Raw genomic sequence first — 14,567 nt, forward strand, 5'->3', positions numbered from 1 at the left:
ATGTTCAGAAGTCCTTCAACATCATGAACAAGGACCAAGATCAGTTGGTCCTCATGAACCACATTTCAAAGACAAAAAGAAACAGGACACAAAGAGCACCAACATTCCAAGCTGTATGTTATCTTTGATTTTAATTGGACATTAATTACAGGATATACATAGTGTTTCATTGAAACAAGAGTGTAACACTGACGGGCAAAGCCCTCTTTGCTCCTGAGGTCAAGAGATGGTTGACATACTCTCCAACCGAGATGTGCGGAAAGAACCTTACGCTGATCCGAGTTTGTGTTCAGGGGGCAAAATGGAAAAAAAAACAAAAACAAAACAAGCCTCCTGCTCCTGCTGCTGTATCAGTGGCTTCCACGCTGAACACAGTTTTCTACAGAGAATCAGCACAGCAGGACAGTTCAGTCAGTTTTAGCGAAGATGAACCGCTGAAGCTCCAGCGTATCGGAGCTAGTTTAGTATCACAAATTCACCACTTTGGGTATTTTTTTTTGTTTTACAGCTCCAATGCATTATTGTAAAAAAAAAAAAAAAAAAAATTCAAACAAAACAAAGCATATATACAGTTGAACTCAATAGATATATATATACACATATATATACATACAATATTATATAAATATAGTAAAATAGATTAAATTACATTGATTTCACGGTCTTCCATAAATAGATGTTGGACAATAACAGTTTGGTGATGCGTTAGTGTTGGAAGCACAGTGCACCGTCTGATGACAGGCTCATCTCGGCAGGAAACAAGTCCGCACAGAGCTCTTGTGTTCTTCATTGTGAAACATTCTGAAAGCACTAACCTGCGCAACCATATGTAAAAACACTCAAAGTACTGTAACACCCTCAGCTTTCTGTGCCGTCGTTTGGTTGTCGGCATTTAAGAGCACACTTGACCTCTTCTAGCTTTTTTTTTTTCTTTTTTGCAAGTTTAACAGGTATATTACAACCACAGCACGTGGTCAAATTCAAAGTATTCTCCCATAAAGAAAAAATGTTATGTTTCCCCCACCCCCTGAGGGGAGGCAGAACCGGGAGGCTCGTCAGCCTTCTCCAAGCAGTAGTGTCGTCGCTGCGCACGCTGTTCCAACAAGATCTTCAGCAGGTTATAAAGAGTCCATACAGTTTTGACAAAAGTCCCGGTGTGAGATTCCGTGCACCCCAGTGTCGAGTTGGAAAAGGCAGGTTCTGTAGACTGATGCATGGTTTTACAAGGAAAGCTGACACTATAAGCGAGGTCACAGAGCCTTGGTACGAATACTGAATAGGCGGTGTTGTAGGCCTCGCCTGTGAAACTGACAAGTGTGCTAACTGTAAGTGCTTTTCAATGTACAAAGATGCTTTACAAATACATTTTTGGCAAAGTAAAAAAAAGGAAAAATATTAACAATAAAACAAAACTGTTGGAAGGAACTTAACCGTCATTGAGGATTGAGGAGGATAAACTTTCAAGTCTGTTGCCTCTTGTCAGTCTCCAGGAGATCTGCTGTTGCCGAGCTCGGAGGTCACAGCCACACTCAAACTCACACAACACTGTACCTGAGCGTAAGCTGCATTTTGGACTCTGTATCATCTCTGGTATGAGGCATGTTCAAATATTTGTTTTCAGCTGTACCGTAACTACAAAATAATAACATTAAGAGTAAAAACGAGCAAAAACGACAATGAAAAAAGTTACAATTAAAAAAGAGAAAAAACAAATCACCATCTCTGTGGTCTATAACAGCATACTGTACAAAGTTCGGATACATTCTCTTGGAATGGCATGGTCTGCTGCTCGGGAAGTCAAAGCCGAGCATCAAGTGAGTTCTTGTGTTTTTCTTTGTTACAATGCGTTTCGATCTTGGTTGCGCGTTCGTAGCAGCCCGGCGCTGAGAGCTTCCTCTCCTCCGGCAGGACGCAGCAGGAGACCTGGAGCTTTAGTGTCCGTCGGCCTTCGTGACCGGGCTGGGTAAGGCGTTGTGGATCCAGTCCATGATGATCAGGGTCATGCTGCCAATCATGACGATGAAGCCGCATATCAGGAAGGCTGTAGCCTGGAGAAGGAAACCATTTCACAGTTACTGAATATGCTCAACCACTTTAACGGAAAGTTCGACAATCTGTGACAAATTTACTTTTGTTTCCACAGTTACATGACAAGATCGATCCCACGGTAAAGGCTGTCTGTTCAGTATAAACCTGGAGCCAGCAGCTAATTAGCATAGCATGAGAAATGACTTGTGGCTAATGACCACAGTTACATGTTTACCACACAGACATTGAAGTGGTATCTGATTCTGAAGTTAAAGCTCCAAAACTACGTCTTACCCCAATCTTTTGCATAGACTTCATGGACTCCTTCTTGACCAGTTTGATGTAGAAAGCTGAGGGCAGGATGAAGATAAGCATGGCAGCAGCAGAGGCACCTGATGGAGAGAAGAAATGTGGCATTTTAGTCCCAACAATGTCTTTCAGTCAGTCTCTGGATGACGTTGCCACACATTACCACTCATAGATGCTCACCGATGAAGCCGAAGATGTCCCTGATGGTGGGGACCAGGATGACCAGGGCGTTGGTGCCAGCCAGCAGGACCACGGTGATGACGGTGTGACGGACCCAGCTGAAGTCCTTAGTGGGGCACAGGAGGTGGTTGACAGAGGTACGAATCTGTTGAGAGAGAGACAGAGATTAGCCTATGTAAACTACTAATATTTGTACTGAGCAGTACTCTGAGAGACTTTTCTTGTTGGACACTTACAGGGAAGAGCACCACGGGGACGGTGAGGGTGACGGCGGTCAGCACAGCCAGACGGACGATCAGCAGGAGCACATCAAACTTGTAGTACCTAGAGTAGGTGTGCAGCAGCTCAGGGCCCACGTTTGCTAAAGAGAAAGAGAGCAGATCCACTTGAGTCACGTGTGACATATTTATACATAAAAACTTCAAGGTCAAGCACAGTTTACTTAAAACAGTCTTTGTATCAGTAGCTCTCATGAAAAGGAAGAAATGTGAGGCCTAGCATCTAAGTTTTTTCTTTGCCTCAGCTCTACTTTGTGTTTGGACAGAGCAAACAGAAAGCTAAGCTAACTGCTGAGTCCTGTTTTTTTTATACTAAGCTAATGGAAATACTCAATGTTTTAAATGCAAAGCTTTAATAAAAATAAAGCAACATGTAGGCCTTTACCTGTACTTTGTGTTTAGTGCTAATTATCGAATGCTAACATGATTAGCCTTACATGGCAACCATCTTAAACATTACACCTGCTAAACATCAGCCTGCTAGCATTGTCATTGTGAGCATGTTAGTGTGGTGAATTTAAGCTTCACTGTCCTGATGAGCCGGAACTTTCTGAGCACTTAAAGTGGAAAAGTAGGTGAGATTTCACAATGATGGATTCCCACATCTCATACAGAACACAACACTGAGGCAGGTTTCAGGAAGTTTGTGCTCACTATCATACTCTTGTGCAACTGGAATGACGTTCCAGGAACATTTCTGTCCTGTTTCTCACATGTTCCAGTCATGATAACGACAAATTCTGGTCAGCTGCATCAGGTGTGTGTTTTTTCACAGCGTTGCATAACAGGCTTCAACATTCATTATTTATTTAGGCCTGGAAGCGTCTTTGTTTAACCTTGAATGATCGATCGTCTGTTCTATTTAACATTCAGGCAATGACTAATTGTAACCCACACCGTTAGACATTTGTAGACATTACTACAAACACGATTAAAATTGAAATAATTCCGGCAACTCTACATTATTCAGTGCATGGCTTGTCGTGGTCAAATACTTACAGTTAAAGGTCAGGTATCCAAAGAGGGCAGCCAGCAGGTACATGATGAACATGGCCAGGAAGGACACGTTGGCAACACCCTGCATCTTTCTGCGGGAACGACTGTTCAGGACAGAGGGAAGGGGATGCTTCATTTAGACACCAAGCCAAAATAAAAAAAAAGGACTGAAGAGTAAAAGTAAAGCAGCAGGTACTGACTCTTTGAGCTCCTCATACATGGGCAGGATGGCGGGGTGGCACACGAAGGCGAAGGTCAGGATAGGAACAGCATAGACAGTCTGGAAAAAACAGAACAGTGCATTCAGAATTTACACCCAAAGATTACAAATGCTTTCACTGGCTTTACTCCAGTTCTCCAGCTGTTTTGTGGGTTTTACCTGTGAGTTAAAGACAAAGTATTTGGGCCTGCATGCGTCATCGCTGTAGCCCACGGCAGATGAGTTGGGATCAGGTAAGCTGCTGTTTATAGAATCCAAGGCAGCAGGCAGAGGGCACGGGATCTGGAACTTCTTGATGATCACCTGGAAGATCGGAGGGCAAGATTTAGGTTTACAGTTTGATTTAAAAAGAAAACCATTTAATGCAGGATCTCTGAGGGTTTGTGCTGACATGTTAAGTTAAATAATCTGGTGCTTCTGGGCTGAAATCCAGTAGGTGTTTCTGTTGCTGTGATAATGTTGTGACTACATCATCTTAGACACAGAAATTCCAAGGAAGCCCCACTATTTAGCTGTGTTTTTTTGCATTTCCCAATAAAAGATTCCTGCTGTTTTTAGTGGGAGGGAGAGGATTTCATGGGAAACTACATCATGTTCTGACAAAGACCCACGTGGAACAGCACGCTCATTAATGTGCCAAATAAAACAAGTCGTGGAATGAGGAAGATGGGTCACACTTACCACAATAAGAAAGAACACCATGCAGAGGAGGGACAGACCACTAGTGTAACCAAGGTAACCTGTGGGGGGAAGCAAAACACAAACATGAGTGTGAGCTATTTCTGGTTTAAAGCTGTGGAATGCTCCTTTTTCCACTTTTATCACTTCACTCTAAGCTGTGAACATCTTACGGACTTCTGAAGACTGTCTTCTAACCTGAACTCTATTTCGAAATGCATCTGATGTTAGCACACTTCTTACCCAAGTTCCTGAGAAGTGAGAGGGGCAGGATAATGACAACCGTCACCAGCAGCACCAGGTAGTCTCCGTTGTTGTACCATTCTCTGAAACACAGGACAGAACATGTCAGCGTGTCACCAACACAATGAGATTTTTCTTTCTGTTCTAGCACATGAACAGTTAACTCACTGCAGAGAAATATTCAGTCTTTTTGAAGAACCTACATGTGTTTTTTAGGTTTATCAACTATTTGGAATTGCACTACTAAATCAGAGTTATTATTTATTTATGAATTATACAGTTGCATCATTAGATAACCTTAATTTATGCACTTTTTGTGCTTAGTATATCATTTTTATGCCGTGTTCTATATGAAATGTACCATGTTCTGTCATATTTTCCCTTTCATCTTCATGTAATTTGAAGTATAAAACAACTTCAAAGCTTCAAAATGTACAAACACATTATAAATTACATTATATAATGCATGATTTTTAATGTTAGTAGTGTCGGCTGTTGACAAGTTAACATTTGTTTTTTATTTTTTTGTCAGTTTACTTCAGACTTGCGATTGCTTTGATCACATACTCAGTCATCTTCCTCCAAACACAGACTGATTAATCAGCAGCACTGTGAACTAATTAGCTCGAAAACTGAACGCTCAGTGCTGAAAACATCACATTAAATCCACTTCTCTGTCAGGACCCTCCTTTCCTCCCTCCTCAGCTTCATTCTTGATCAAACATCTCAGCCGCTGCGTTGACACATCTCATCAAGCCGAAGCTTCACCAGCATCTGGGTGTCAGCTGACACGCTCCGGCCTGCAGGATGACTGCATCGGCCACAGAAATAGACGTAACAAAGCAGCACTGAGGAGCCCAGCCACATTAATTTTTTAAACTTGAAGCGGGGTCGCAGTGAGCTCATCCCGCGCTCTGTCTCGATGCGGCACCGGCTGCGTCGTCTAAAAGGGCTCTTTGAAGGACGGCACACAGAGACCGAGGACTGTCCGTCCCTTTAAAACGTCCAGACACCCTCCTACACGCACTGCCTCCATCCTGCTCTACTCAAGCAGCAGCACAAAGACGCTGCTTCACCTTCTTTCACACGCAGCACTTGAAAAACAACCGACAGCCATTTTGCTGATGTGCTACTTCACCTCGAGTGCTGCTGCCAGGCATTTCTCCTGTTTCACACCTCAGTTAAACACCAAAACCTCACATTATTTAGAGCCCCAGCTCACACTGCAAACACTCATTCTGGGATGTAAACTCGTCCCTAATGGCATTTTGTTCATAGCTGTGGCTGCCTGATAAATAGTCTAATGCTGATCTATCCTCTGACTTTTCATAAAACATCAGTGTTCAGCTGTATGTGAAAAATCTGCTACCAATATTATTAGTTATATAAAATTATTTATGAACTCTTATTTCAGTCAAGGAAAATCAAGACTTTTCAAATAGATTTTTGATTGATTTTCATGTTAATATGTTTATTTTTTAATTCTGCAATTTTGAATAAATCCCCTGAAATGTGTAAATCAAACAAACGACTCGTACTGATACTGTGAAGCCCTAAATGATTCATCCTGTTGCTGAAAGTTAAAGCTACCCTCTTACATTTTGACCACTAGGGGGTGCTATTGAGCAGCGTTTTTATGAGCGGGCTACCATTTTGTAAACATGGCTTTTGTTTGTTTACAAGAGAACTCCACATGACGGCTTTAAAGACAGTCAAATCAGTCATTTTCACTTGAAACTGCTACAGCTGTTGGAAGTGTGTACAGAAACACATCTGTTTCCAACCTGCAGGTGTTTGAGAGCTACTGAAGGATTTAGTAACTCACCCGTTGTTGGTTCCCGTAAAAGCTTGAATGACGAGGGGCAGCTCGTATTTGACGATGTAGAGGTAGCTGGACATGGCTGTTAGGGCAAAAACAACCCCGGTTAGGACACTTCATTGTAAAATAAGCCAAGTCATGTTCATATAGGAGACTCCACTACAGAAATAGTGCTGGCTAATATTTGAACAGGGGCTGAGAGTTTCACACATGCTTGTGGAATGACTCAAGTTTTTACTGGAAGCTACTCTGTGTTCCACAAACAGAGGCTGGTTTCCATCAGCCAGGATTGTTTTTTTCCCCCTCATGCTCTCAGTTTAGACACAGAGGAGCAGTGTTTAGCTCGTCGGATAAGCACATGGTGGATAAATACAGAAGAGTGGCTCAATTATAGCTGCATAAGCCGTATAAAAAAATGAGAATGCAACAGTTTCTCACCTCCGATGTTCTGCATGGTGATGGAGCAGGAAGCTGCCAGTTTCCCAGGTATCCCAAAGGCTTTGTAACCCAGCTGCTCGTAAATCAGAGCACCTTTAGAGAGAAAAATACCCAGAGAATTGCAGATTTAGAATTTGAAAACGACATCAGGAAACATTTGGAAAGTTTGGATGCACATAACTCTGACAGACTCACCTCCTTCATTGGCCGTCTTCAGCAGCAAGTGGACAGAATACAATGAGAAGATGGCGACAGCCACGAGGAGAATCCTGCAAACACACCACAGCGATCTTTAACTGTGTGTCGACTCCAGATGCAATTACAAGGAAAAAAACAACCAAATCAATGATGAACCTGCTGAACATGGGACTTTAAAGGCCAACCGAATGATAAATGTATCTTCCTAATGGAGGTAAACAAACACATCGACAGCTGGCTAACGTGAAGGTCAGATACTCTTGTGCTGCTGCTGCTGAAGATGCCGTTCATCCATTCAGTCATGAAATGTCTCCAACTGTTTATCTTCAGGAGGAAAGGACCTGTCGGATGAGGTGCTTTCACCAGATTTCCGCTTTTGTCATGAAACTGTTCCTCATATCTAAGAGTCAGCAGTTTGTAGCGTTGCCTTTGATACTCAGGAGTCTGCAGATTTTCAGAGGAAAATCATCTAGCATCGCAAAAACCTGCATTTTCTCCCATTTTGTGGGCCTGATCAGCAAAGACCTTGAAAGCAGCATCAGTCTGCAGGTTCTTTGAGTCTGAGCAGCATCAGCAAAGGACGAAAGGTTTCCCTGTACAGGATGCTTTTAACGCCTCTGCGTTCAGGGTATTAATAGTGCAGGTGAAAACGAATCTCCTGACCATTAGAGACTCGTCCTGCAAAGACGTTTCCTCTCAGCATGGGACCGTCCAGCTGCTTGAGTGGCCACTTGCCTGCCTATGACATAATTTGTCTTTTTATCTTATCGCTTTACACGCTGCAGCTCAGCAAATATATAGTATAGTATGACCTTTCAGTCAGTTTGTTCTGCATTAGGCTGGTTAGCTCTCAGCAAATGTAGTAACACTAGACTAGACAATGTTTCAAAATGCAAACAGACATGTAAAATCCTAGCTATCACGTATTAGTCAGTGATAGAGCAACTAGAAACACTCCCATCTACGTCAGCTGTTAAACTGTTGTAATCTCCGTCTTCCTGCAGATGCAGAGCTCAGATAGTTCAGTCGCTGGCTGAGAGAGAACCACGCTCTGCTCCATTCATGATCTCATGTGAGCGTACATTATCTCTCCGTTTGCATAACTCTGGCCTTAATGCAGCAGGATTAGCTTGTCTAAGCTGCTTCTCCTGCCACTCCCTGTAACTGTGAAGCACAACTGCCATTTGGTGGCACCCATGTTTTACTGAGGCATACGTTCATATTCTACCATGTTCACATAATTACTATTTCCCAATTATTCCATTAGCACCAGTGTTTTTCCACTGGCTTCTGCCTCCTGACAGCTTCAGGTTGGATCTTGGAGATGATAAGCTGCTTGGGGATCAGTCCTACCAGATGCTGCCTGAGTGGTAGTAAAACCTTCGACCTCTTAAGACACCGTGTCTCGTATGAGTAAGGCAAAACTGAGTTAGAGGAGGAAAACTGAAGAAATCCATCAGCCACATCATGTAAAATGGCTTAAGTTGTTCACATAAGCTGCAAAATTAGCAGCTAATTTAATGCACTGAATAACCAGCAGGGGGCGCTCTATAGAAACTTCCAGTTTGCCCTGAGAAGAGCTATTTGTTTAATTCTTCCCGCTATAAAAGAACTTTCTCTCCACGCGTTTATCTACAGCAAACATGATAGAGAGTACTTCAGCTGTCCTGGGGCAAACTTTTGACCCCGGTGTAATCTGCCTCCCTCAGGGTCGACCTGCTGCTGAATCAACACAGTTCCACACAGCCATGGTACATCATGATCTGTGACCTTGGTGCAACAGACACAACCACACCTGCCTCAGCTTGATTTGGACGAAGAAACAAAAGCCACCCTCACTGACTTCTGTCTTCTCGGTCCACTCTGCACCCCGCCCTGATTATTGACTGTATTGTTGCCTTCCTTTGATGCCCTCCTTTGAATGAACACATCTTAAAAATGAAGAATTAATATTTCATGTCCTGCATGATAGAGCGGATACTCACACAAAGAGGGCGATGCCAGTGTTGGCCATGGCGTAGGACAGACCCAGGATGCCACTGCCCATGATGGCGTTGCCCAGATTGAAGACAGACATGCCAAAGGAGGCATTGCCCTGATGCTGAGCATGGAAGGAAACACTCACAGTTAGGAGATGAGGGGAAATCACACATCACATAGCTGATAAAAGTGCTGGGAGGTGAGAAAAGCTCTTACATATTCAGTTTCATACTTCTTCTTGCCCAGGTTGTGTTCAGGGAGGAAGTTCTGACTCTCTGCGTCCAGGTCAGGGTATTGGCTTCAGAAGGGAAGAAAAAAAGAAGAAGTGAGGCGGATTCGTGTGAAGTGCACAGGTTGATTTTTTTCCTCATGTTTTGACATATCAGTAAATGAGCCGTACCCGTCCAGTGGGACCTTCTTCACATAAGGGTATTCATTGCTGTTGGAGCTGCTGCTGTCGTCTTCGTGCGCAGCGTTTAAACATTTCATCTCAGTTCTGGCAGTGGGCTGCTTCTCACTGGGCATGTTTAAAACTGGGGGAGGAAAAAAAAGAAGAGCAAATGTATTTATTTTTTCTACTGTGTTTGTGTATTTCTGCCTCCTGCGTCATCTCCATCTCGCCCCACGTTCACGCGCCCCCCTAGAATAATCAATATTATAGTGAGCGGGCGCGCGCCGCAGCCCTCCGCTTCGGTCCGCGGTCATGTGACTTCTCTTCAGCGAGGGGAGGGGGTGAAGGAGGAAGAGGAGCGGAGAGAGGGGAGGAGGGAGGGGGGTGACGCACCGGCAGTGGAAAAATACCAGACCGGCATCACCTCAGCTCCACTCTGGATGCTGAATGACAAAAAAAAAAAAAAAAAAAAGCCGCAGTACGCGCCGCTGACTTTGCGCACATTTCCCTCCGAAATCATTTGAAAAGTGGAATGAAATCAGGGTGTGTCCGCGTCTTTTTCTGGACACGTCACATTCTTTAAACTTCGATCAGAAATGAGGCGACAATAAAGCTTCATGCTTTCAGCTTTTCTGAATTTGGCATCCTTAAATATTCACACATTTCTTCTTGGATGAATATGACGCACACGGGGAGCCACACAGAGCCCAAAAGGCGCACAGCCAGATCCATTTAATGACATTATTTCCATGGCCGGCTCCAGTGGAAACAATGGCACGTGTTGTCCCTTTATGGGCATGGCTCTCCATTTTGCGCAGAGGATTGCGCTCTCATTCAAACCCGGCTGATGTTTAGGGGATTTTTAAAATTTTTTTTTTTAAATTTAGGACACATAGAGACACTGTGACACGTTTTCCCTTTCAACCAGAATGTGTTTGTTGGTGTGTGTGGCAGTGACACCGTTTTTCCACCTCCAGACACGAGTCCAGCACTGCAGCATCACTGTCACACCGCTTCATTATTTATTCATTGGACCAGGCTTTCTGACCTGCTAAGAAAGGACGCCTCCAGGTTTTCAGTAAATAAATTTTTAGCTCATTAGAATAAGATCTATACGTGGTGATAGAGCAATTTTTTCTAGATGATTAGCTCATCAGAGGCGGTAACATGTATGTTGGATTAAATGTGACTCAAAATCGAACATAAAGACAGAAAATGATGTGGTGATTGTATAAATAGAAAACCAAAAAGCGTTAAATCGTGATATCTAGAGATCTAGTTCAAAGACTGAGTCGATCACACCCGGTAATTTTCCTGACAGCCATCAGCACATGAGAAGATGCCGGCATTCTTACCTTGTAAAGATGTGGCAGGACGCCTGTAAAATCCCTTCAGTGACCAAAGAAACTGCAACTGTCCGGACGACTTCTTCACAAAAATCAGCTGATCCTTGAGATTATTTGGGTTATTTGTAAGATGAATAGAAGATGAATTGATAGGCTTATTAGAAGGCAGGATCTGATTTAAAACAGACACTGAAGCGGTTCAAGTAGCCAAAAAAACAGACTCTTAGAATAAACCGAGAGACGCGTAAAAGCTAAAAGAATCTGGATTTATTGACTAATAAAAACCAAAATCCCAGAGATGCGGCGCGCTCGGAGAGAAGACCCTGTTCTGCTGGAGGAGGGGTGGAGACTCACTCTTTATAAAGATGAGCATTGCATCAGCCCAAAGGAGACAGGAGGGGGAGGAATGGGGGAGAGAGGAGGAGTCAGCAGGAGGAGACTCTATGCACAGCAGTGACGTGGTTTTGTATACAAACACACTCTCTGACCCAGAGACTCTCCCTCTGGAAAAGCAGCCACGGAACACTTAACAATAGGTGCTATTACGAGAAACCACGATAATACTATGTGGCACTGAGGCAGACAAATGTTCTCAACCTATCTGACAACTGAATCTGTATGGAGATGTTAGAAGACAGGCTGCTAGAAGGTCACAACATGAGACATACTCTCATTTTTATGCCTTCTGCCTTTCTGTACTTCCAATACAAGAAGTTGTAATGTTTCATTCTAATGGCTGTAACATGAACATTTGCCCTCTAGGGCAGAATATCCAACCATTTTACTTACACTACCATTCAAAAGTTTGGGGTCACTTAGAAATGTCCTTATTTTTGAAAGAAAAGCATTTTCTTCAGTGACGATAACATTAAATGAATGATGAATCCAGTGTAGACATTGTTAATGTGGTAAAAGACTATTCTAGCTGGAAACAGCTGATTTTTAATGGAATATCTCCATAGAGGTACAGAGGAACATTTCCAGCAACCATCACTCCTGTGTTCTAATGCTACATTGTATTAGCTAATGGTGTTGAAAGGCTTGATGATTAGAAAACCCTTGTGCAGTTATGTTAGCACATGAATAAAAGTATGAGTTTTCATGGAAAACATGAAATTGTCTGGGTGACCCCAAACTTTTGAATGGTGGTGTAGGTGAACCCCAACAGGCCTGAATGACCTCAAGTAGAAGCTGCAAGTTTCAACCGTGTATCTGTTACTTGGAGAAAGTAGCATCAACCATATATCTGTCTTTTCAACCACGTATCCATTACTTTTAGCAAGGTAACCTATTTTAACAGTCGATTTTATACTTTTAGAAGCATTTCTAACATCTCATTTCAGCAGTTTAGCGTCGAGACTCACCATTTAGAGTTCTGTATAGAAGTCTATGGAACAATTCTGTAACTTCAAAGTAAATTTTTCCTCTCAAAAAACCAGTGGTAACAGTTGAATGTTGGGGTTCTACTTTACACATCTACAATTACATGACATAAATTTCGTCATTCCCTCAAGCTTGTTGTGATGAAACTGTGCACATGCGTAGTGTCACAGTGGGGAAAAATGTTTTTAAAAGTCTATTTTAGAGCAAAGTCACAACTTTTCCGCAGTTTTTATCAGATGTGACTGTCGATTCTACACATACAGTTTTTAATGTCCCAGTGACCACTGACATTAAAGTTCTCTCCCCATTCATTTGGATAGTAGCCTGTTAGCATGAATTACCTGACAGGGAGACTCACCTATAAGGAGTTTACTTGTTAACCTGCCAACCATTCATCATGTATTTTTTTTTTAGCTATTTCAACCATTACTCCAAGTTATTCATTTCAGCAAACTGTCTGTTACTTATTTATCTGTGAAACTGTAAGCTAGTGTTTTATTTTATTCCAACATTTTATGTAGCTATTGCAGTTGCTTTTTCCTATCTATTCCATCTGTTTAGTCATTAGCCTACTTTTATCCATTTCATCATGTAGTTCATGTTCCTATTTATCACCTCCAGCAGTCTATTCTAATCATTTAGCATCATTTATTAGTTTTAGCTCACTATTTGCAATTTGTAAGGCTACTTCTTCCCTAACCATTTAACCCACGTTCATTACTCTTGGCTGTTTAGATCTCTTTGCCAGCTAGCTGACTACATCACACAGCACCATTTGTGATTTGTGACTCATCAGGTTCAGCTGTCACATCCTAAGAACTGCAGCACTGCTCTGGGAATCACTGCTGCATTGATTAACATTTTAGTGTGATGAATATTTGTTCATTTACCAGCAGACTGCTCTATTTCTGCAGCAGGATAGTGTCACCACCTCCACAGACACACCGCAGAGCCACGGGAGAGTATTTCGAGGTGAAGTGGACTCGGAGTGTCCTGGATGGGTGTCAGTCCAGATCAGCCAGTGAGGGGAGCTTCAAAGCAGACCTCCATGTCTGAGGGAGATTACGCACAAACGCCGTCATGTGACCATCCTGATCCTCGTTCACGCTGCTGGCTTTTCTTGCTGGGTCAGGTGCAGGTGTGTGTATGTGTGAGTGTGAAACTTTCCACGGCTCCGGTTTCCTGTTTAATATTAATGCTGGTCGGACTGAGAGCAGAACAGTCTGTTCGCGGGCAGATGGATGGCCTTTGTCTCCAACCACGTGACCCATGAAACCTTCCGTCTGTTCCAACCACTCTGAACTTTAGCTGATTACAACTTTTTTATGGCTGCTATATAAACACTTCCAGTAAGGAATACTGCAGCTCTCCTCACGTTTTCCACTACAACCACTCTTACTACTATTACTTAATTTTAGAACTGTCACAGCTGCTACCATAACAGTACTACTACTGATAATCCCCATAGTTACGCCTTTTATCTACTACCTACATTCCTGCTACTACTACTTGTTCTTGTAATACTTTGACTACTGCTGTGCTACTACTACTACAGAACCACTACTACTACTTTAAAAAAATAACTAATTGTACCACTTTCCTACTAGCACTAGTTGCACTGAAGGTAGGAGTAGTACAAATAGTTTTACTAGAGTAGCATAGCACTTGCATTACTACCACATGGTAGAGTACGTTTACTACTACTGTAACTTTTTACACTTTACTCACTAGTACTACTACCATCTGGTAGACTATGTTTACTGCTATGACTACCACAGGTTGTACTATACTTCTTACTATTATTACTACCATTTCTACTGCTGAAACTGTTCCTGAAACTACTGTTATTGAGATTAATACTACTACTGCTAATAGTACAACTAGTATCGGTCCAGGAAGTAGTTCTACAACTACTACAAATTGTACAGCTTGTATCACTGCTACCACAATGAGTAACTGTCATTGGTATTGGTGTCTTGATTAATGATGACAGTGGACTGACTCTTGCAGGGAGTTCTTGTCCTCCTTCGCGTAAGAATCAGAGATCGGAAGTCAGTGACGGTGTTTCAGCTCGTTGCTC

General features: G+C 42.6%; 1 protein-coding gene across 1 annotated transcript; it reads right to left on the minus strand.

Moving 5' to 3' along the window:
- Nucleotides 1-112: 112 nt before the first annotated feature.
- slc38a2 (solute carrier family 38 member 2) lies at nucleotides 113-11,437 on the minus strand. The gene is made up of 16 exons (XM_023290411.3): nucleotides 11,114-11,437; nucleotides 9,768-9,900; nucleotides 9,584-9,665; nucleotides 9,373-9,488; nucleotides 7,385-7,458; nucleotides 7,190-7,282; nucleotides 6,758-6,833; nucleotides 4,933-5,015; nucleotides 4,693-4,751; nucleotides 4,171-4,314; nucleotides 3,992-4,071; nucleotides 3,795-3,895; nucleotides 2,754-2,878; nucleotides 2,518-2,662; nucleotides 2,323-2,420; nucleotides 113-2,048 (listed from the first exon to the last, which is right to left on the minus strand). The coding sequence occupies exons 2-16, from the start codon at nucleotides 9,890-9,892 to the stop codon at nucleotides 1,932-1,934; spliced, it is 1,518 nt and encodes a 505-aa protein (XP_023146179.2). The 5' UTR covers nucleotides 9,893-9,900; nucleotides 11,114-11,437; the 3' UTR covers nucleotides 113-1,931.
- Nucleotides 11,438-14,567: the final 3,130 nt, after the last annotated feature.

The sequence above is a fragment of the Amphiprion ocellaris genome, chromosome 21 (assembly GCF_022539595.1).
Source record: "Amphiprion ocellaris isolate individual 3 ecotype Okinawa chromosome 21, ASM2253959v1, whole genome shotgun sequence".
In the NCBI taxonomy this organism is placed as follows: domain Eukaryota; kingdom Metazoa; phylum Chordata; class Actinopteri; family Pomacentridae; genus Amphiprion; species Amphiprion ocellaris.

Coding starts and splice junctions, on each gene's coding strand:
- slc38a2 (XM_023290411.3), bottom strand. CDS start 9,892: ATGCCCAGTGAGAAGCAGCCCACTGCCAGAACTGAGATGAAATGTTTA. Junction 4,752..4,932: donor CTCACTTCTCAGGAACTTGG/GTAAGAAGTGTG, acceptor TTCCCCCCACAG/GTTACCTTGGTTACACTAGT. Junction 3,896..3,991: donor ATGTATGAGGAGCTCAAAGA/GTCAGTACCTGC, acceptor TGTCCTGAACAG/TCGTTCCCGCAGAAAGATGC.